This window comes from Phyllosticta capitalensis, assembly GCF_038381095.1.
Source record: "Phyllosticta capitalensis strain CBS 128856 chromosome Unknown BKA78scaffold_14, whole genome shotgun sequence".
Classification (NCBI taxonomy): Eukaryota; Fungi; Ascomycota; class Dothideomycetes; order Botryosphaeriales; family Phyllostictaceae; genus Phyllosticta; species Phyllosticta capitalensis.
Window position 1 is genome coordinate 211,328 of NW_027117452.1, and position 20,647 is coordinate 231,974.

Genomic DNA, 20,647 nt, shown 5'->3' on the forward strand with positions numbered 1-20,647 from the left:
CGCCGACGATTGCAATGAGAGAAGATGGCATGTGGACTGCGATTCGCGACGGAATTGGCTTCGAGCTTTTTCTGCTTTCATGGTCAGCACAAAGCCAGAGATGGGAATGAGGACGTGAAAGTGGAAGTCGTAAGGTTCAGAGCCACAGTATCGTCATCGTCAGCCTCGGCCAGCCCGGGTTTGCCGTCCTTCCCAGCAGCAGACCACGTCGACAGGCAGGCGACTGAGACAGGTGTAGTAATGGGTCATCATGTGGGGCGGGTGGGCAAAGGATGGTGGACTGACCAAAGGCAGGGCGTAGGACCCGGCGCGAGAGGATATCGCAAGACCTGCAGAGGCTTCATGTTAGCTTTGGGTCATCGGCATGAAACAAATCGACGAAGTGATGGACGTTGGATCAGGATTCGTTCAATCAGGGGCCCCGCTCATGCTCCCCGGTTTCCACGGCGTGGGAACACAGAGGTGCGAAGATGCGAGCCTCATGTCAAGAGTAAGAACGGTCATCATGTGGGAGGAGGATGTGGACAGGGAGGCAGGGTGCGAGGGCTCACCAACATTGTGCGGCAAGGGAAAGCGCGGAGAGTCTGCGGCCTGGGAACAGTCAGTGATGGTTCGCAGAGATGGCTTGCTGGGACGAGTTGCTGGGAGCGTCGCATCAGAACACTCTTAAGTGCAGCATTGCCAACGACCGCTTCACCAAGGGTGGTCCGCCCGGTTGTCCGTCAGCGAAATGAAACGCAGAGCGGACACAAACCCAAGGAGCAGCGGCATCGGCCTCAGCGATCAAGTGTTTCCGCAAGGGAATCATCATGGACGTGATGTGTTGGGATCCGATGGAGCAGACTTACCAAAGAAGAGCGAGTTGATCAGCTTTGTGACCTTGTGGGAAAGCGAGGCTGTCGGAACGATGACCGCTGCCGGTCGGAGGGACGCGGTGGAGCGCCCGTGGTCTGGGAGCAGGCGTCAGTGATGGATTGCTTCGGGGAGGTTGCAAACGCGGAGAAGAGAAGATTGTCAGAAAGGTCTGTGATCATGGACCAGCGAGGGTTCTCGTCGCTCAGCATCCACGTCTGCAACTCAGCCAAAGGTCCAAGCGGAATGCCTGCGGTTGCAGCGCGTGGAGCTGAGCTCAGAGCGAGCTACCTCGTCGGCGCTCAACTCTGCTCTGTGCTCATCATGGAGGGAAAGAAGGGGAGATGAAAAGGACACAAGTGCATACCTTGACGTTTGAATGGACCGTGGTTGGTGTTCGAATGATGGTCCGGAAAAGCTTTGAAGGTGATGGTCGGAGGTGGTGGGCGGAGGTGGTGGGCGGATGTAAACAATGGACTACGCAGGCCACAAGCTAATTGGGTTGCCCCAGACGCATGTTCAGAGGCACACTCACACTCGCAGTCTTGGCACGCCAGCCATACCAGGCATCGGAACAGATCTGCGAGAATCGCTCTGCGTCGGATTTTGCCATACGCTAAAGCGATATCTCCCGGTATTCAGCTGCCTTTACCCTGGGCCTCCATGCTTAGAAACGCTGATATCTTCGCCTGCCTGAAAGCCCGACATGCTATTTCAAGGTTTGGGAACGCTTTGTGAAAGCTTTTGCGTCGTACCAACTGCTAACTCAGCACAGCTGCTCGCCGGCCTGCTCCAGGCACATCAACACGTTAAACTCGCGCAAGCGCTTCCAGCTGGCAAACTCCGTTCTGTCCCCTGGCAACCGGGAACCCTTCCACATCTCCAAGACCTGCTACATACTCGCTTGCTCGTCTTCTTCCCAGGCCATACAAGACAGGATGACACGATATACTTCAAGGAGGAACCGTCGTATTGCCCCTACATGCCCAGAAAGCCTTGCCGGGTACCAGTCCGCTGCTTGAGCCAGCCACAAACCGTCCGTGAGCGATGCGACCGCAGGAGAGGCACATCAGAACCGCCGCGGGCATCGAGGAACAGCGGGGTCGGTTGCACGAGGGTTTCTGCGACTCCGCGGTCCCATCGCTCAGACGTTCCCCTGCAAGCTCATTTTGGAGTCTGGATGAACTACCAAGTGCAGCACTTTACCCATGAGCCACCTGGAGATCCCACGCGCATGTCAGAATTCCCGCAGGCAATCTTTGGCTCCGAACGATGGCACATCGACCGCAAATCCCTCTGCTCCTGGTGCCCAAATCCCCCACTCGACGACCCAAGTCATGGGGCTCCCTTTCTCCACGCAGCATTGCAACTGGGACGGCATGGGATGACGTTCGAACAAAGTTTGGAACGCGCGCACGTCCGAACTGCCACAGGCGGTTAGAGATCGGCAATGTGCAGGGGCCCGCTGCAGCCGTCCCTTGCATCGCGGGAACGCCAAAACGGCGGCTAGCCGCACCACGAGGAAGCCGAGGAACAGCACATTGGCGAGACTCGAGGGACTGAGAGGCTGTGGACATCGTGGGAGCATGGCCTGCTCCGGTGCTGCTGCTAGCTGACGCTCGACACGCTGCACGACGAGCGCAACTCCATCATGACCATCCTCAACGCCCTGCGCTACGGCCCACTCTACTCGTGGAGCATCTCGCCGCCCAAGGCGAAGAACATGCAAGAGGCCAACCAGGCCGCCGACACGGCCAGAGAAGAATGGGAGGAGGAGGAGCAGATTCTGCACGTCGCTGGCCGCGAAACGGCCGAGCACAGGGGCGTCGGCGAGGCCGCATGGATTAGTCTTCGCGACGAGGATGGGGTAGCGTTTCACTACATGACAGGGAGAACTCGAGTGGCCAAAGAGACCGCGGCATCGAAGCCGTGTGGTACAGCAACAGTACAACAGAGAATGGAAAGGATCCGGAACTTCCATGGCTCGCAGCGACATGTCATTCGACCGGCAAGACAAGGGCAACGGACACAGTCACAGAGTCAACGCATGTGGTACCCGTGGCCGACGCAATCGAGAGCAGGGAGTCTCCAGACGTCAGGACGAAGGTACACAAAGGCTTCTAGCTCATCCGCGGATAGCAGCGATGTGTATGCAGCTACAGGGTTGGTAGAGAAAATGGGATAGAGCCCATAAGAGGGCCCCATCCCAACATGGAGAGCCGGAGGGAGGGGCTACATGCTGTGCACATTCTAGGAGGACATTGCAATGGACATCTGCCACTGGTGCCACATTTGTTTGGATTTTATGCTGGAGGGTCGTCGTATTTGTATGGCATAGTACTCGCGCACAGTCGAAAACGCGACAGGTGGACAGCAAGGGGCGGACAGGTGGACAGCGACGGACGGACAGTGACAAACGTCGCAGGGACTGTGATACGCCAAAGCCGTCTCTCCGAAACGCGGGGATCCAAAGCAATGGATTCAGGGGGCCGCATGCGGGAGGAACCAAGCATAGACATTCAGAAAATGGCAGATGAGTGGCTGTATTCGCGTCACTTGGGTCGCTTCAAGGTATACACATTTCAAACATTTTCGATTTGTATTTGGCACGAGTCACATGCCAACAAAGCGCAATCACAGCCTCTACAAATGCACCTTGATCAAAAACAATGCCTACACTACTAAATGTCTGTCTGCCTTTGTGACTATCAAGTTAAAGCCCAGCCACCATCCCGTCAAGAGACAGGATAATGGTTGCAGTTGTGCCTCGTTCAGTATCGCGATTTTGTAGAAGATGCAAACCCCCCGGAACCCACGCTGGCAAGCGCTGCGAAAAACGATGGATGCCCGATTTGTCAATCCGTCGGCGGCATGGGCAGCGCTGGGAAGGCAGTTTCATCTTGGCCCTGAAGCCACTTGCAGCCAACCATGGAAAGCGGTGTGACAGCAGGTAGAGACAGGGCCGTTGGAAAGTGGCGTTGGGACGAAAGCGACGGACTGGGAAACTAGTGAAGGTGGACTGGAAGACACAAGACATGAATTGAGTCGACCTGATTTGTTTGCCTTTGCGATACGAGATGCCCTGCCCCCGTGATACAGGGCTATGATGTGGTATCTTGAGATTACCTGTTTGAGTTTTGACATTCCCCCGGACCCCGCGTAGCTCAACGCCGCGAGATCCATCGGTGCCCGATTTTGCAATCTGTCGGCGAATCCGCGACGCGAGAAGGCAGTTTGATGTTGGCCTTTGCAACCACTTACAGCCAGCCATTGCGAGGGCTTGGATGAAGGTGTGAAGAAGGCCCATTTCGCACGCGAATGGAGGATGTCCTAGGTCACAAAAATCAGCGGAAAGGAATTGCATTGATGAAGTACGCGAGCGAGGTCTGTCGGCCTTGATGAGAGCAATAGAGTCGTGCAGAGCCACCGTGCCCTCGGATGGCCAAAAATAAAACCTAAGAAGGTGGTTGCACCATGAAGTCTGAGCTCCAAGCTGACTCATAAGGGTCATCGTGGTCAGACACATCAATCCACGAGTCTCATCGTTGCCAGACCCACAGATGCCCGATTTTGCAATCTGCCGGCGGGTCTGACACGAGAGAAAGGCCATTCGATGTTGGCCCCAACCGACAGCAGTCAACCATTGAAAGGGCATGACTGAAGATGTGAATGGGCCGCTTTGCACGAGAACGAAGGGAAGTCTGCATCACGGAGGTCAGCGAAGTCGGTCAAGTTCGATTGATGGAGTAGCTGAGCGGGGTGTGTCTGCCGTTGGATGAAAGCATCCGTGCAACCGTCCAGAGACAGAAGGGTGGTTGCTTCCAACATACGCAACTGAGTCCAAATTCCACAACGCTCTTCGTCGCCGGACCTATTGGCGCCCGATTTTGCAATCCGCCGGCAAGTCCGAGGCGAAGAGAGGCAATTCGATGTCGGCCATGACCAGGAGCAGCCAACCATGGAAACGGTATGACAGGAGGTGTAGACAAGGCCCGGTCGGCAGGAGAATGCAAACGTTTCTGGAGTAGCAAGGTCAGCAAAGAAAGTCGCACTTGATTGATCAAGTGCTGGAGAGAAGGTCTGTCCGCCTGGTGACCAGAACGTCAATGCAATTCCACAATCCGTCCGGGGACAGGAGGGTGGTTGCAACATGGAGCCTGGAATTAGTGTCGGCTGCAGCAATTTCCCAGATTCCAATCTACCCGTCGTTTGGAAGGCTCATCGACACCCGATTTTGCAATCTGCCGGCGAGCCCGCAACGAGAGGAAGGCAGTTCGATTTCGGCCAAGGTCGAAGCAGTCAACCATGGAGAAGGGCGTCACTGCGGCTGCGGAGTAGGCCTGACCAGTTCTCGGGAAGTGTAACGAACAGTGTGTGGAGATTCCTGTCGGCGAGTATGGACAAGGGGCGGATGCGGGCCGCTGGGTATTGGGATTTGGACTGGGCGGTCGTGTGAAGTTGGCTTCCGACGACCCCGTGTGACGAGGATGGGACGGTTGCGGTAGGATGGCATTGAGTGGAAGCGGTAGGTCGACGGTTCGTTGAAAGGACTCTAAGGCAGGCGGAGGTGACTGGAGCAGACTTGAATTGGTGGTGGATCAGCTGGAATAGACCAAAGAAGTAAACGAGACGACGTGTATGCCTCTTGAATGACTCTTTGAGTCAACAAAGCGCCATTTGGTAGGCACTGGCGCAACGAAACAGAACGACCTACTGGACTCACAAATCTCGACGTTGCCAGGCGATCCATTGATGCCCGGTTTTGGAACCTGCCAGCGGATCCGCAACGCGAGGAGGCAGTTCCATGTAGGCCACAACCATGTGCAGTCGAGCATTGAAATGGCTGGACTGTCGGTTGGGAGGTGCCGAAGTTGGCTGCGCAGCGGAGGCACGGGGATCTGCACAAAGCTCAGCACTGAGGAATTGGATAAGATGCCTGGGCGAAGTCTTGATCAGTATGTCTGCCCGTGTCTTGAAGGAAACGCTGTCCCGAGGCCGCTGCTCCATCCGAAGATGGGACAGGGCCACAGCGCTGGTTGTCTGTACTCATTCCATTCCCTCTCCCGCTTTATGTCCATTTGATGGATCTTGTGACTTGCATCGACCTCTCACATGGCCCACAGATGCCCGATTTTGCAATCCGCCGGCGAGCCCATGAGAAGCCGAGATGCTGCTGGCGGACAGGGCAGGTCGATCTTGGCTCGGATACATGAGAAACAGCGAATGGAAGCGCATCTGCCTCAAGATGTCCCATGCCGAAGTTTGAAGTGTGGCACCAAAGGGACTTGTATGAAAAAGGCCGGATGGACACATACACGACGAGTGGCATCGTGCAGAGCAGCGTAACTCTTTTGATTCTTTTTGGCGGGTTGTTGCGGGTGGAACCTTGTCGGGGCAGATGGGTGGGATCGCTGCACCCACGGAAGCCCGATTTCGCAATCTGTCGACTGGATGAGGACGCCCAAGGACGATGTTTCCATCAAGCTTGGCCCAGAAGCAATCGTATCAAGCCAGTGAGCGATGCTTGATCAAAGAGGATTGGCCGTGGCAGGATCGAAAAACAAGGAATCCTCAGATGCGAGCAGCACAGGTGGGCCTCTCGGCGAAAGGTCGAAGGTTCCGGGGACGCAGTCGTAATGGAATGAGCGACAACGTCGAAGTGGATGTGGATGGAATATTTCTGGATAAGAGTGAGCTTGTGCAAGTAGTAGGTGCGACTCTATGCGGTGCACAGCGCAGAAGGAGTGTCGCATGGGAAAGCCCGGGACTTACCAGGAACGTCTCTTTATTCGGCCCGGCACCCGAACATGTCGAGGACAGGTAAATATCTTCCCGCCAGCGGCCTGACTGCGAAACACCGCGCGCGAGTGTGGTGATGAAGCGTGGTCAAAGCTGGAGCAATACATCGTCGCTGGCGGACAGAAGACAGGAGTATCGAAGGGACCGATGGAAGCCGATGGACGAGAGAGTTGTAAAGAGAGAAGAGAGAGAGGAGGCGCTGCCAAAAGGGCGTGGAGGGGTGAGAAACTCAAGGCGGACAAGATGTGGTTGCGGTGGGTCCGGCGGGCCAGCAGAACATGGCGTCCCAATCGGGTCCAACGCCGGGTTGTGCGCGTGCAAGAAACCACGTCCCGTCATAGTGCCGTAAATATTTGGCCGCCGCCAAAGAAGACGAGCCAAGTAACAAGCGCTTGATTATCATCTGTGTGATGCTGGAAACAAGGACTGCTTCCACCCTAGCAGCAACAATGCCGTCGACCAAGAGCTTACAAAACCTGTCGGGTTTTCATTGCGCGTACATACCGCTTGGCTTTGTTGGGAAGGCGCGATATGTAAATTCTGAGACCTGCTGCAACAGACTTGAAATATGACATTTTCGGCAGTCTTTCTATATTTTCTGCACGTGTACATCGAACACTTGACATATTTGCAAATTCATTGCCTCTGTATATCACTTTCGCGAGTTCTTGGAGTCTTAAACGCACCGTCGTAATAAAGCTTGCCGTCCGATTCTGGCGGGTAGTGCATTGCTCTATACTCACTTCCATGTCGTGCCTGCTCCAAGAGTGTAAGGCGTTCGTTGCTCTGTGCTTTCACTTGTCTCTGGTATCACAGAGGAAAATGCTTCACAAGCCCGCAAGTCTAGATCACGAAGGTGGTGCTGCGCTTCCCTCGCGATGCCAGTCCAGCGATGAGTAAGCGAGTGATCCGGCGACGCAGGCACTTCCTTTTAAACAACCTCAACCCTCAACCTTCTCCCTCTTCTTTCCTCCATCTGGCACACTCAAAGGACCGTACGTCTGACCCCATCCACGCTTCTGAGACATGCCCTGCTTGTTCTCTCGGGAATTTTCATCTCACTGACGTCTCCCACCCCTCCCAGACCACCAACAACAACCACCACCACAACCACAACCACAACCACCACCACCACCACACCACCACCATGTCCTCCTTTGCCAACCCGAACGTGTCCACCACCAGCGGCCCGGGTGTAAGTTCTCCCCTCCTCTCCCATCTCCAAACACCACTAACATCTCTCAGACCGTCCCAGACAACGGCAAGTTGCCTGGCGGCGCGCCCGGTGCCCTGGTGGTGGTGCTGTCCACCTTTGGCGTCCTGGTTGTTGTCGTCGCGGGGGCCCTCGGGGTCCAAAAGTGGAGGAGGGTGAAGAGGGAGAGGAGGGAGGAGGAGGAGGAGGAGGAGAGGGAGAGGGCGCGGCGCCCAGGGAGCGGTCGGCTCTTCGAAGAGCACGAGCTCACCTGGGTGCCGCCGCCGGGCTCCATCGGCGTGCTGCCCCCGGCGCCTTGAGGGCGGGCGAATGCCCTTCAACGTGCACCAATCAAGCCTCGCTCGTTGTGCCCGCAAACTTCGTTCTCTTTGCCTGTGATCCGTGACCTCGTTTGATCTGAATGAGAGATCTTGTTCTCCGATCAGTCCGCCAGCCTTCTTTGTATTCTCCGCATTGTTCAGTGTTCAAGCTTTCGTGTACCTTGCTCTGGCTTTCTACTGCTTTGCCGCGGAAACCTTGCCCCTCGATATACGTATTTCTATCGACGCTTTGAAGCCTGCGCTTTGGACTTCGATCCTGATGGACCTGTACGCTTACTTCCCGAAAGCTCCATACGGGCAGATCAATTGGCAAGCCTTCTCTCCGCATTCGAAATCGACCGTCAGTGTTTCACTCCTCCGACATTCTCGCACACAGGCAAGGCGGTATCTTCTGGCCGTCCCATCCTATGCTCCCGCTTCTTCGAAAAGGTAAGTCCCGCCAACGCTCCTCGTCTATCATTCGCGCGCTCACGCAATCCAGACCCGTTGACCCGCCTTTCCCATTCGCCGTCTGGCTCAAAGCCATCGGCATGCCAGCCGCAGTCCGTACACGCTCTGTCCCTCCTCGCCTCCTCGAAACAGCTACTGAAAGGCTCAAGGACAGTCCACCCGATCAAACGCCGTCCCACGAAATCCAGTGGCTCATCTACATGCTCAAGGTTGTCCAAGGCCTGAAGGATCATCAGTAACCGCAAGAACCACGCGCTCGACATTTCGACGGCAAAAGCTCTTCCTCTCGGAAGGAGGCACGGCACGCTGAAGTGGATCAACGCGGCATTCCAAAAAGAAGCCAGCGAGCTGTTTGACGACATTCGCGACGGGAGCCAGTTCAAGATGCCTCTTGCAATCCTCAATTCCGCCGGCAATCGGCTATTCCATTCGCCGGAGGAAGCCCCGGGCCCTTGCATCAAGAAGAAGTCGACTCCGAATAGCTCAAAGGCGATTCCGGCATAAAGGGCGCAACCGGCCAGCGGGCATGAGCAGACCGGCGATCTATCCGTGGTGTCTTCGACGCAGTAGGCTTTGCCAAGTGGCACGAAGGGCGCGGGAATCGTTGGCAGGACAAGGAGGCTCAAACGCACATCCAGCGAAGCAAAGGAGGAGTCTGGATTACTGTCCTCGAGCACAGACCGCTTGAGAGCCTGGAGGGAAGTGCGCAGTTTTGGAAGGATGCTGGAGTGGGTGTCACTGCCAGGAGTTGCAGCAAAATCAGACGGCACGAGGGCAGAATCGGACATAATTGGCTTGCTGCCAGGGCCTGCATTTCCAAAGCAAGACTTGGAAGAATCTAAGCCAGTGTATGCAGATGACCCTCATGAAAATTGCGGACATGGCGACTTCAAAGCCTTGAAATGTCTCGTATATGGTTATATCTTGTGCCTCATCTTTGCATGCGAATCTTTGGATTTTCGTCTCATGAATTGTATACTATGCCGAGTAAGTACAAACTTGTTTCTTCTCTCTGATGTGGTCATTTTGAGGATGAGTCAGCGAGCTACCTGTTGCCAGTACCCAAAACCACCACGATCCATCGTCGCCTTTCCCAACCCGAGCACCAAAAGCCGCAGCGCCACCACCACCATCAGACGCCTTTTTGTTGCCGTTTTTGCTCCTTTTGGCGCTTGCTCTCGCGCTTTTGGCCCCTGCCCGTTTTTGCGCTTTGGCTCTCTTGAGCCCACAACAGGTATGAAGCATCGTCTTTGCTCAAAGTGGCCGTCTTACTGACGCGTGCTCAACCCAGACTGTCTCTCTGGCCGCTCGCCCGCTCGCCCTCCGCCCTGTTCCTCCTCCCTGCGCCGCGCCCGCCCCATCTTCTGTAGGTACATTCAGGTTCTCTCTTCCAAATCAGTCACTGACGCAATGTATGTAGCTCTTCCCCGCGCCGCGCTCCTACCCACCATCCTCTTTCTCCGCCCCAGCAGCCCCAGCGCCGTGTGAGTACACTCAAGCTCTCTCAATGAAACAAGTCACTGACGCAATGTGTTCAATCAGACCGTCTCTCCTCCACCGCCTTCCCTCCCTTCTCTCACCCCCCGGCAGCACCAGCGCCCGTAAGTACACTCAAGTTCTCCCATCAAGCAAGTCACTGACTTCTCCGAGAAGCAAAATGGACAACCGCACCATCGGCATCGTCCTGGGCATCTCCATGGCTGTCGTGGTCCTAGGCTTCATCGCCTTTTGGACCACGCAGCTGTGGAGGGAGAGGCGCCAGGACGGCCGCTGCGACGAGGAGGAAGTTGACCCGCCCGCGCGCCCCCTGCCGCCACCGCGCAATGACGGGACCTTCTGGCTGGAGGTCCTCGAGCGTCATGACCCGCCCGGACAGCCAGCCAGCGAAGAAGGCCGCAAGGCGGCGTATATCTACGAGTAGTGAGGGAAGCGGGATCAAACGGCGTGATAGCTCATGCAGAGAAGGCTCCTGGCCTTCAAAAATCAAAAGCTTGTATTTTTCTGCTCTCGAAATGCTCCAGTCTTGCAATGTGACATCTCAATATGCTTGAATTGACTCTGAAAACCTTTGCCAAATAATGCTGCCAACGCCATCTGCCTCTGTCCGACCCATACACGGAAGCTTCAGGCTCTTTCAGCCTGCGTGGACCATTCCTGCTCTGCGTCGTCGCCCGCAGGCCCGCTCAGTCACTCGCTCGCCAGATCACCACGCGCGCACAGACCAACCGCGGGTGCACAAAACCGACGCCTCCCGCCCTCGAATCTCCGCTCCTTTTCTTCTTCTTCAACATACCTACATACTCACCTGGGGATACTCTTGGTTGCCACCGGTGGAAAGGGCTCAAGGCTCGATTTGCCGCCTTGAGACGTGACGCCGGTGGACATTGACAACGCAATTTCAATCGCTGGCAATGCAACTTGTGCTTGCTGGCGTACCTACCGTGCGGACAGGCCTTGCTTTGATTCTGTAGCTTCAATGAAGATTTCACCTTGAAACCTCTGCTTTGTGTGCGATGTGCTTTGTTCGTCTTGCTCGCCATTGTTTACGCACTAAGTGCTGAAGGTCTCTACAATGCAACGCCAGTTGCGCGTGTTCTTCGAAGCTTCCATCGTTCCATTTACGACCGCAGTCCATGTATTTCAGAGCGCAAATGGCTTGCTGAGCCATCAGGTGTATGGTTGTCTTGCGGTCGGCGTTGCAACCACGCGCTCTGCGGCCACCTCCAGCTCTGCCCGTCGCCGTCAGTGAACTGTTTTAGACGAGCGCGCATTCCAAATGTGCCATGGACATGACCTATCTGTCTTCAAAGCTTTCAGAGTGCGCATCACTGGTATGGGGCATGGATTGGGTCCACAGCGTGGTAAAAATCAACCAAGGCTTTCACGGCGCCGCCCGCCAGCTGCGGCCAGCGACCATGGCGACTCAAGACCGTCTCGTGCTTTTCTAGTCCCCAACTGCCTACCATAGCCAGTTGACATTGCTTACTGTGTTCCTCGAATCAAACCTTTGCCGTCTGGCGCGAGTAGCGCTTCCAGTGACCAAGTGCTGAGACCACCGCCTGCAGATGGCTGCCCAGCCCCGATATCAACCAGTGCAGCAACTGCATCCCGTAGCAAATCTCTTGTCTTCAAGGACCCGCTCAAGGCGAGTCACTCAATGAAAAGAAGGCCGTGTCAGCCTGTTGTAGTACTAAACGGGGGACACTGCAAGGTAGCACATGAGCAAGGTCAGAGGCGCGTCCTCGAGATCCAAAAACAGACGATGCAATTGAGGCCCGTGGACTGGTCAACATGTCAAGCGTAACTGAACAAATACTCGATTGATCCAAGCCAATTGGCAGGCAGAGCTGAAAAGGGAAGGAAAGAGGCAAGGGAAGCCTCCGGCTGGGAAGCTTGACCAGATCCGCTGGCACGGTAGATCACTCTTGGTCCGCCAGATCATTCGGAGTCCATCAGATCACCATGATTGACAGACGCTAAGCCTGATTGGTTTGCTGGGTGATGAAGGCTGTGGGAGGCTGTGAAGGGTTGCGCTCTGTGCCGCACCGCTGGCCGCAGTCACCATGCCGGCCCAGATCAACTAGACGCTGCCAGATCACCTGGTGATGTCAGATCAACTGGGGGAACACCAGATCAACAGGATGGACACCGGATCACTGGGGGATACCGGATCGGGACGCAACACCTCCCCTCCGCTGCCACAGTTGCCTCAGGCGTCAACCACCTGCTGACACATCCGAGTGATTTCACAATTAAGCGAGGCTCCCGACGACTACTTAAGGAGCCTCCACCCTCTGCCCAACGAACTCTTTTCCTCTCTTTTCATACTTACCTAGCCATGCGGAGTGACCTCAAAAAAGCACAAAGCCACTGGCCGGCCCTGCATTGCACACCGCGGCGGCTAACCGGTGCGAATCTCCTCCGGGGGCTTCGATGGCACAATTTTTGATTTCCGCTTTTTTCATTGACGGTTTCGCCTTGCGCGGGACGTTGAGGAAGATTGCCTCTTTGCTCGGTGGTGCGAAGATTTGGCCCGGTGGTGTTGACGTTTCGCGGAAGCGCCAGGCTGCGCAGAGCCCTGCTGGCCTACATGTTCTTGTGTACTTGATGCTTAAAAGACTGTGGATAGATGGCATTTGAGAAGACTCGTTCTGCTTCGATTCAAGACTCGCACTTGATTGCGCTGGTGTATGGCTTTTGGCCGAAGTGATTGGCAACGCTGGCGGCCATCTCGTGTGCTTTCGGAGGATACTCACAAGCGCACCTCAACGACGGGCTACTCGAGTATCCATACCAGTGGGCGCTGAAATCGAATTCCGGGTCACGAATATTCGTGGCGTGCGCGTACATGCCCTCTGGGCGAGCTCGTCTGACGGATCTCTTTCAGCAAACAGTGCCTGAAGATTGAATCCCTCGATGAATCACTTCGCAAGCTCGCAGCAACACCGCGCCGCGCCTGCGAAAACGACGTACGACGAGTGTTGCTGGAGGCTCTCGCAGCTGGGCAGCAGATGTCTCCGCCAGACTGGCGCGTCGCTCTCAAACATTCAGTCAAGTTGGGCGTTTTTTCTCTCGCGCCGACGAGCAAGCCACACGCAACGCGCCATGAGCGCCGGACGCTCTCGTACCGGCGATACTAGGCCTACCTCAAGGAACGACTGCTCGCTTTCCCATAACAGTGCTCGCCGAAATTGAATCCGACGTTCCGATCATTCGCGACCCGCGCGTCCACGCGCAACAGGCCAGCTCGCTGTAGGCATGCGCTTGAGCAGCGCCTCATGATCCAGTCCCGTCATCCATCACTTCGACGACTCGCGAGACCACCGCGTCGCGTGCACAAAAGCCGCATGCGACGAGCACCGCTGGAGTCTCAATCACCCGGGTCACCAAGTGCCTCCGCCAGAGCGCCGCAGCTCTCTCAAACATTCCACCATGTTGGGCGTCTTCTCTCTCGGGCCGGCGAGCAAACTAGACGTCAACACACGACGAGCGCCGGAGGCTATCGTGCCTATGATACTAGGTGCTTGCGCTCAGGATACGATGGCCTTTGCGGCTTTTCGGATACGGATTCAGACGATTCGGCGGAGGCACAAGCGGACGCGTTGCGAGGGCGACATATCGTAGCAAATGGGGCACAAACACACCAGTCCATGTAGACAAATTCAAGCATTCATCACGCAGGGCCGTCAAACCAGATGAATACAGCCATTTCGGATTGTCCGTTTGCGTCAGAAACTCTGCGGCGTGTGTATCAAGCTCAGGCACAATGCCACAATCTGACCGTCTCCAATCACCATGCAGCCGCTCGCTTTCATGGCTCTCCCAAGCTTTGCGCCGAATCAGCCGCTTAAGTGACTCCGGCGTACCAAGCTTGCGTTTTCTTGCGCCCTATCTCGCACAGCCCCAACCATGATTCAATATCTACCCTGTAGAAGAGTGTACCAGATCCCCACGATTCTCGCCCGGTCGCAACTCTTTTGTCGTCACTTCAGTTGACAGCGGCCTTGCTTCGAGCCGCCGCAGTCGCCCTGGCTGTAATGGGTCCTCGCTGATGGTGCCTTTGGCCGATTCCTTCCATTTCCAGTCCCTCTTCTCACGCGTCAGCCTGATCGCCAGCGCCCCGTTCCCTTCCTGAAGCTGTACGACCAATTTGAAGACCCTGCCAGACAACCCTTCATGCTCGCCCGGTAGCGAATCCCGTGTCATCTTTCAATTGACAGTAGACTTGCGAGAGCCGGCCCGGCCGCTTCGTCTGCGATGGTCCTCGCCGATAGCACCCTTGGCCGTTCCCTCGCATTCCCGCTCCCTCTTCCAACATCTCAGCCCGTCGGCCGGCTTCCAATTGCCTTCCCTAATATATTCCACAACGGCGGTCTTATGCTTGGGTCTGGATGCGACGGCAGGAGCTCCTCTCGACGGTTCAGAGTGGCTGAATCGCCGCCGCGGCCTCGACAAACAGGTCGTCGGACTTGAGGATATCCGGGGTCATCTGTTGCTTGATGGCAACGTGTTGCGTTGCGAACCCTGACCGTCTGCGATGTGTTGGATTCGACGGGCCAGCAGGTGGAATGAGGGACATCATGGTCGGGAAAGCAGTCGGAGTGTCGGTCACGGTCTGCAATTGGTCAGTCGAAATGGGGCATTCTTTTGGCAAGCAGGCAGCGAGCACACGAGCCTCTTCCCGCTCTGCGTGCGACAAGGGCGAGAGGGTGTCTCATTAGTGGCCATGTTGACAGAGCGAGGGCGGGATGGCATTTGAGGCGATTGGCGGCAGGTTGAGTTGCCGACGGGGACAGACAGACGCAAGATCCACAAGGGGGGAGAGAGGCCAGAGAGGAGACCAGGCACAGGAGAGCAGCGAGAGTAGCAGCCAGTGGCCGACCACCGGGCAAGCAGCACCGGTGACCCTCACCCTTCCTGGGAGCAAGCCGCGAGCAGGCCGAAGGCTCTTTAGTGGATGGCGAGTGGGCGAGATTTCATTCGGCCTTTCGAGGCGGGTGGATGAGCTTTGCTTGGCCAACAGACCTGTGCAGCAACAGGAGGACCAGAGAGTAGAGCCAGAGCTAGCACGAGAGCAGCAGCGGGAGCATACCAACAGACATGGAAAAGGAGAAGTGGTTTGACAGGAATTCCGGCAAACGGGTAGACAGACAAACAGCATTAGAGTAAGAAGGTCAGAAGCAGCGTGTCAGCTCGAGGAGCCAAGGGAAGAGAGTACCAGGACGCCACAATCAAGAGAAGCATCAAGTACCAGAAATGATTTCTAGGTTGCATTCGCAGACGGTAGACAGCCAAAAACAACCCTTGATACGTCTCCATCCCAGCCTTGCCGCTGTCCACATCGTCGGAGATGCCTGGCTTGCAGATGCTGTTCGAACGTTCTTTGACCTAGTCAAAACGCGGGAAGCGGACCAGCTGCGGCATTCCAACGGCATCCAGTCTGCTTCTTCGAATCGTTCGGGTTGGTCGAGAGATGTAAGGGTCCGCTTCATGAACACTCGCCTCAGCCATACTGGGCAGCATTTTCTGGATTCCGGATCGGGAAGTGGAGTCGAGGCGTTTGGATCTTGATCCATTGGTCAGCGGCGTCGTCATGGCCTAGAGCAGAAGATGCGAGGCGTACATGTCTGTATCCGCCCGAAACGCTCAATCCAGATGTCATGGTGTTTCCACAGGAGGGCATGGACTTGATACTGCGTGAGGCCAAGCTTGCTAGGCCCCCCGTGGCGGCGCGATTAGGGACTGTCCAGGCGGGGATGGTAGCCGTAATTCCCGGCGTGACGACCATCGACTGCAGCTACTTCGCGTCGAGCGCGCTGTTGCACAAGATTGCGGCCGAGGAGATCGTGTTTGAGCCCACCCTCGCCGTCTGCGTGCGTCTGCACGCCACGCGCTACCCGCAGATACTGGCACAGACGAAGCGCGCGTATGACTTGCACGTACGGTGCTGATGAATGGTCACGACGAGCTTGGACTTAAAGCCGTGGGCGAAGGGGAGAAAGACGCAAAAAGCAAGGCGTTGTTTGCGGCGCTGACTATCGGCTTGTAGGCAACGAGATGAACGGACTGCGCGAGGTTGGCTTGTACGCAGCAAAAGATGGAGGCAGAGTGGGCACAGAATGCTGGATGGGTCAAGGATTGTGGCAATGGACCGGTTGGGCCAGTTTGAATTTGGACTTTTGAATGCAGAGAGCCCAGTGTCCCGTTTTAGACCGACGTCTGTCCAATCCACTGGAATATTTCTTAAAGTTCTTTCTTGCCCTATATCCAGGTTCTTCAATATGCAAATAGATGCCTTCACTTTCACGTTGTGCTCGCAGCATGGTCGCCATCCAGGCATGTAAAGGAAATTTGCGAGCCACGAAAGCTTCGCGGGATCGACACAATGACACGCAGAAGAATGGAAGAGGAAGAAGGTTGACAAAGCATGAATTTGGAATCAGACTTAATTGATTGAGCAGGCGCATAAGGCATCTGTCCCTGCCGTATGGACAAGAATCCATGGGAAACGAATAAGGTGAGACAGTCGGCAGAGCGCACCATAAAAGGTAGGCACTACGCAAGGCCTGCGGTGCAAGCTCATCAAGCCTGAGATACTCAAGCCTGACGATTTGAGCGCCGCACACAGACATCCCAGAAGAACCATTCATGTATCACGAGTCTTCCACCGCCTGATAGTCAAAGTGGAAGCCGTCGTAGGCTTACCCAGGTATGAGGGTAGCGTCAGTTATTCAAAAGGGACAGTCAGCTATTCCGCCATTGTCTGAAAAGGTGGCTGTGCATCGATCCGCGACTTTTGAGTGTGTCGGATGGAGGAAAAAAGAGGGAGAAGAATGGTAGAAGTGCTGTCACTCTGGACAGTCTGCTGCAAGGGCTGGTCGCTAAGAATTGATGGTGCTGAGAGTCGAATGGTTGGCGCAGTTGCCTGTCAAGTGTCAGTGCCCTGACTCTTGACGAATCGCGTTTCCTATGATACTCACCATGGCTTCCGCTCAAGTAAAATCTCAACTGCCTTGCCGTTCCTCAATTCAATGGCGATGCTCAAGGGATCGATTGTGCGAGAGGAGCCCGGTTTGAGTTCGTACTTGGCTGCTCGTACTCGTGCTGAATTCCAGCAGACCGCAAGTGCAGACATCGTGTTCAAGCAGGTCCATGTCGAGGGCCCCAGAGACAGCAATGGATTCATTGGAAGGGCGCTCGAGGAACGCCCCGGAGCAAGGTGCAGGACCACGGTCAGGGCGACGATATGGTCCAGTTCCCCGTCCCCGCCTCCTCCGGCTTGGTGAGTCTTGCGCAACCTTGCCGGGGGTGTTTTGATGGATTCTTGCACCAATCCATCAACGGTGCACATTATCTCGCTTTGGAATGCTGAGCGGCCGCTTCTGCTTGAAATCTGAACCGAATGTCAGTCGATGGCACTGTGCTTGTGCATCGAGGGCGCGAAGATTCGGACTTACCAGCAGCTTTGACCTTGATCTTGTAGTAGTGCGACAAGTGTCCCTTGGACACGGTCCCACAGTGGGAAGACGGGCATATTGCGTCCATCTTTGTTGTCAATCACGTGGCGAACGCTCTCTTCAAGACCGGCTTCAGCCGCAGATCTCCACCCTCTTGTCTGCCTGCGAGGTGGGAAACTGACCGTGGTGTTGGAGGGAGCAGAAGGAGGCAACGTGCGTGAGTAGGTGGGAGACATCGCTGAATGTTGACGTTTTGGGGCAGATGGAGTAGATGCATTTCGCCCAGGAACATCGCCGTGGTGCTCTGACCTTGATAGCGTGACCGTCGTGGATATTCGTCGGTTGTAGCAGCCCGTCGTCCACAGCCAGCTCGAATCCAGCCACATGGGGGCTGAGTAGTAGACCGGCCCCGCAGTGTTGCGTGTAGTCGACCGCCGTCATGGACTAGGAGGTCGTCTTCGACTTCCAGTTCATTACCATCCAAAAAAGCTCGTGGACGACAAGCCGTGTTCTGAACTGGCTCAACGCGGGGCTGCGTGTAATTGACGACCGTCATCGACTACACATTTCCTGGGACTCTATCAGCGGGGGCACGAGCGACGAAGGGAAGGACATACTCTGATGCGGATGCCTTGGAGCACGCCGAGATCGCTGAGAAAATCCATGATGAGATTGTGGAAGCTCTCACAGATCGGTGGCTCGAATGAGATAGTGCTCAGCTTCGGGACTTTACTTCCAGAGATCGGATGACCAACGTTCCCGACGCCATAGCAGTCGATGTTGTCCTCAACGTGATCTGGCGGAGGTTGTGGCACTCCGCGTGTGCCACGGTGGTCAGCCTTGAGCTTGGACGAGCCGCGGGCAGGACAGAAGACTCGCCAGAGGCAGACTTGCAGCAACTCGAAGCAGGTCAACCTCGAGGCAGTACCGAAAGCCGCAGCGCAAAGTAGCTCTTAGGAGTGACCCGACAGCTCTCAGTCGTCTTCCCTATGCTTGTTTTGTAGTTTTGACCTTTTTTGGTGATTGTTTTGTTGGGTTTGATATGTTTTGGTGATGTTTGTTGTTTTGAAGTTTTTTGGCGATTGCTTTCTGGGTTTTGAATTTTTTTGGTGGTTGTTTTGACAAAATCGGGGGCGACGAACGACAAGAGAGCCCGCCAGCGCGTAGTCGTTGGCCACGTACCACATCTCGTTGCCGATGGGGCCCGGAACGAGCGGGACACGGCTGAGGAGGAGGTGGTGCGCGAAGAGATTGTCAAGGGTGGCGAGAGAGAAGTGAACGAGTTCAACGCTGGCGATGGTGAGGGCATCTTGGGGCCTAGGAAGAGGAGGAGGGAGGACGTCCAGCCGGGGAGGCAGCACGACCACAACCCAGCTTTGTGTTGATAACCAGTGACAGAAGACATCAGAGCCGTGTTCTGAACCGGCTCAACGCTGGGTTGCGTGGAATCGACAACCGTCATTGTCGAACTTTCCGGCTCTGGGTGGTCGTTGCCGACCTTCCTGAGCCAGTATGTCAAGGTGCCGGCCTGTCGGAGACGGTCAGCTCATGCGACCTTTTTCGCGTCAGTCCGTGTAGTCGCTTACCACTATCCGCCTCGCAATACGCCGTAAAGAGAATGTTGCGAATATTTCCACGACGCATGCCCTTGCAGGCTTCTCTTGTGCAAAGTATTGAGCAAGATTGACCGGCGGAGAGTTGCCAGTCGGACGTAACAAACGCTCAGGAAGCAGACGGGTTGGAGACGTCATGCTGCTGCGCTGACTGGCGAATTGATAGAACGGGGGCTGCGGTAACCGTCTGATGCAAGGCGGGCGCGGTCCTCCTCGCGACCCGGGAATAGTCGAAGGCTCCCCGTACGCATCTTCAGGCGCCTGGAGCACTTGTCAGCCGTTGCAGAACCTGCGCGCCTGCTGATAATACTTACCGCAGCCATACTTGATGGCTACTGAGGTGAACCGTAGGTGGGCACGTTCGGGTTGGCAAAGGACGACATGGTGGTGGTGGAGGTGTGTGTGGTTGTGATGTTTTGGTCGGGCGGTCGTTGTGTTGTTTTCGGCCACTCGCTCGATTAAGCGAGGCCGGCCTGGAGCCTCCCAGGTAACGATTGTGAAAGGATCCACTCGCCCGCGTCGAGTGCCCTGGGTGTCGCTGAAGTGCGCTGTGAGCATGGATTAGATCAAATGACTGTAACACCGCAAAAAAAGTTTTTGCTGGGAAAAGAATCATGGCAATCAGGCTTCAGCGACAAAGCGACGGGATGCGCCCAAAAGAGACAAAGCAACAAGTAAGAGAATTTACTGGACTCAATTATGACTGAAGCAAACGATACAAGCAAAAGGGAATCAAGGGAACGCATCATTCAAGCAAATTGGGTTGGTGATTGAGAAGTTCCGAAACGCAAAGAAACCAAGTATCCAGTCCAAGTCCACCACTCCCTGTCGGATCTCGTCCCCTCCTGTCCGTCGGACTTGGCTCCCTTAGCCATCCTCCCGTGGGCCTCAAATCATTTGCCGTTGATGCCATGTCCCAGTCCTCCTTATTACCAATCTCCCATTCATGCTACCTTTTCGCCGCAGCGCATGGCCTGCTTCGAGACCATGTATTTTGGACTGCGTCGCCAGAGGCGGGAACTGATGAACTCGTGCTCCTCCTCCGGTAGATAGTTTTTCAAAGCCAGGCAAAGTATGTCGCGGGGCAAGCCGACAGACCACAATGAGACTGTGGGGCCCGATAGGCCTGTCTAGTCCTTTGCATGGCATGTCAGCAGCTGCAGATGGTCGGGGTTTTTGAGACGTGCCTGAGTACACCAGATGCTCCGTAGTCATTCAGATAATTGGTTTTTGCGGCTGTCCGACCGCCCAGTGCCGCGAAGCTACCATCTGCCGGCTTCGAGGAAGACATGGCCCTCGAACGCATGATCAAAATGGCAAGGCTCTGAGGTGCCTGCCAGGCGCACCCACTCGGACGCCTTCATGAACTCACTCGGACCGAGGAGGTCAAGGGTCTCACGAGCAATTGCCGGGTTTGGGTGCTTGACGGCGCGCTCGGCGTCC

At 55.7% G+C, this 20,647-nt stretch overlaps 6 protein-coding genes across 6 annotated transcripts; 4 read left to right on the top strand and 2 right to left on the bottom strand.

The window, feature by feature from the left end:
* Nucleotides 1–2,503: 2,503 nt before the first annotated feature.
* On the top strand, nucleotides 2,504–2,976 carry BKA78DRAFT_357847 (uncharacterized protein; the record flags this gene model as incomplete). The annotated part of the gene is made up of 2 exons (XM_066892297.1): nucleotides 2,504–2,786; nucleotides 2,891–2,976. The coding sequence occupies 2 exons, from the start codon at nucleotides 2,504–2,506 to the stop codon at nucleotides 2,974–2,976; spliced, it is 369 nt and encodes a 122-aa protein (XP_066738217.1).
* A 4,822-nt stretch (nucleotides 2,977–7,798) lies between these two features.
* Nucleotides 7,799–8,163, top strand: BKA78DRAFT_357848 (uncharacterized protein; the record flags this gene model as incomplete). Its single annotated transcript, XM_066892298.1, has 2 exons — nucleotides 7,799–7,846; nucleotides 7,897–8,163. The coding sequence occupies 2 exons, from the start codon at nucleotides 7,799–7,801 to the stop codon at nucleotides 8,161–8,163; spliced, it is 315 nt and encodes a 104-aa protein (XP_066738218.1).
* Nucleotides 8,164–8,525: 362 nt separating this feature from the next.
* BKA78DRAFT_300705 (uncharacterized protein) lies at nucleotides 8,526–9,422 on the bottom strand (the record flags this gene model as incomplete). The annotated part of the gene is made up of 1 exon (XM_066887247.1): nucleotides 8,526–9,422. One exon carries the CDS (start codon nucleotides 9,420–9,422, stop codon nucleotides 8,526–8,528), a length of 897 nt encoding a protein of 298 aa, XP_066738219.1.
* A 740-nt stretch (nucleotides 9,423–10,162) lies between these two features.
* Nucleotides 10,163–10,555, top strand: BKA78DRAFT_300706 (uncharacterized protein; the record flags this gene model as incomplete). The annotated part of the gene is made up of 1 exon (XM_066887248.1): nucleotides 10,163–10,555. One exon carries the CDS (start codon nucleotides 10,163–10,165, stop codon nucleotides 10,553–10,555), a length of 393 nt encoding a protein of 130 aa, XP_066738220.1.
* A 5,239-nt stretch (nucleotides 10,556–15,794) lies between these two features.
* BKA78DRAFT_357852 (uncharacterized protein) lies at nucleotides 15,795–16,195 on the top strand (the record flags this gene model as incomplete). The annotated part of the gene is made up of 2 exons (XM_066892299.1): nucleotides 15,795–16,073; nucleotides 16,184–16,195. 2 exons carry the CDS (start codon nucleotides 15,795–15,797, stop codon nucleotides 16,193–16,195), a joined length of 291 nt encoding a protein of 96 aa, XP_066738221.1.
* A 1,276-nt stretch (nucleotides 16,196–17,471) lies between these two features.
* On the bottom strand, nucleotides 17,472–19,527 carry BKA78DRAFT_357853 (uncharacterized protein; the record flags this gene model as incomplete). The annotated part of the gene is made up of 7 exons (XM_066892300.1): nucleotides 17,472–17,527; nucleotides 17,592–17,679; nucleotides 18,209–18,490; nucleotides 18,734–18,908; nucleotides 18,962–19,119; nucleotides 19,178–19,465; nucleotides 19,519–19,527. The coding sequence occupies 7 exons, from the start codon at nucleotides 19,525–19,527 to the stop codon at nucleotides 17,472–17,474; spliced, it is 1,056 nt and encodes a 351-aa protein (XP_066738222.1).
* Nucleotides 19,528–20,647: the final 1,120 nt, after the last annotated feature.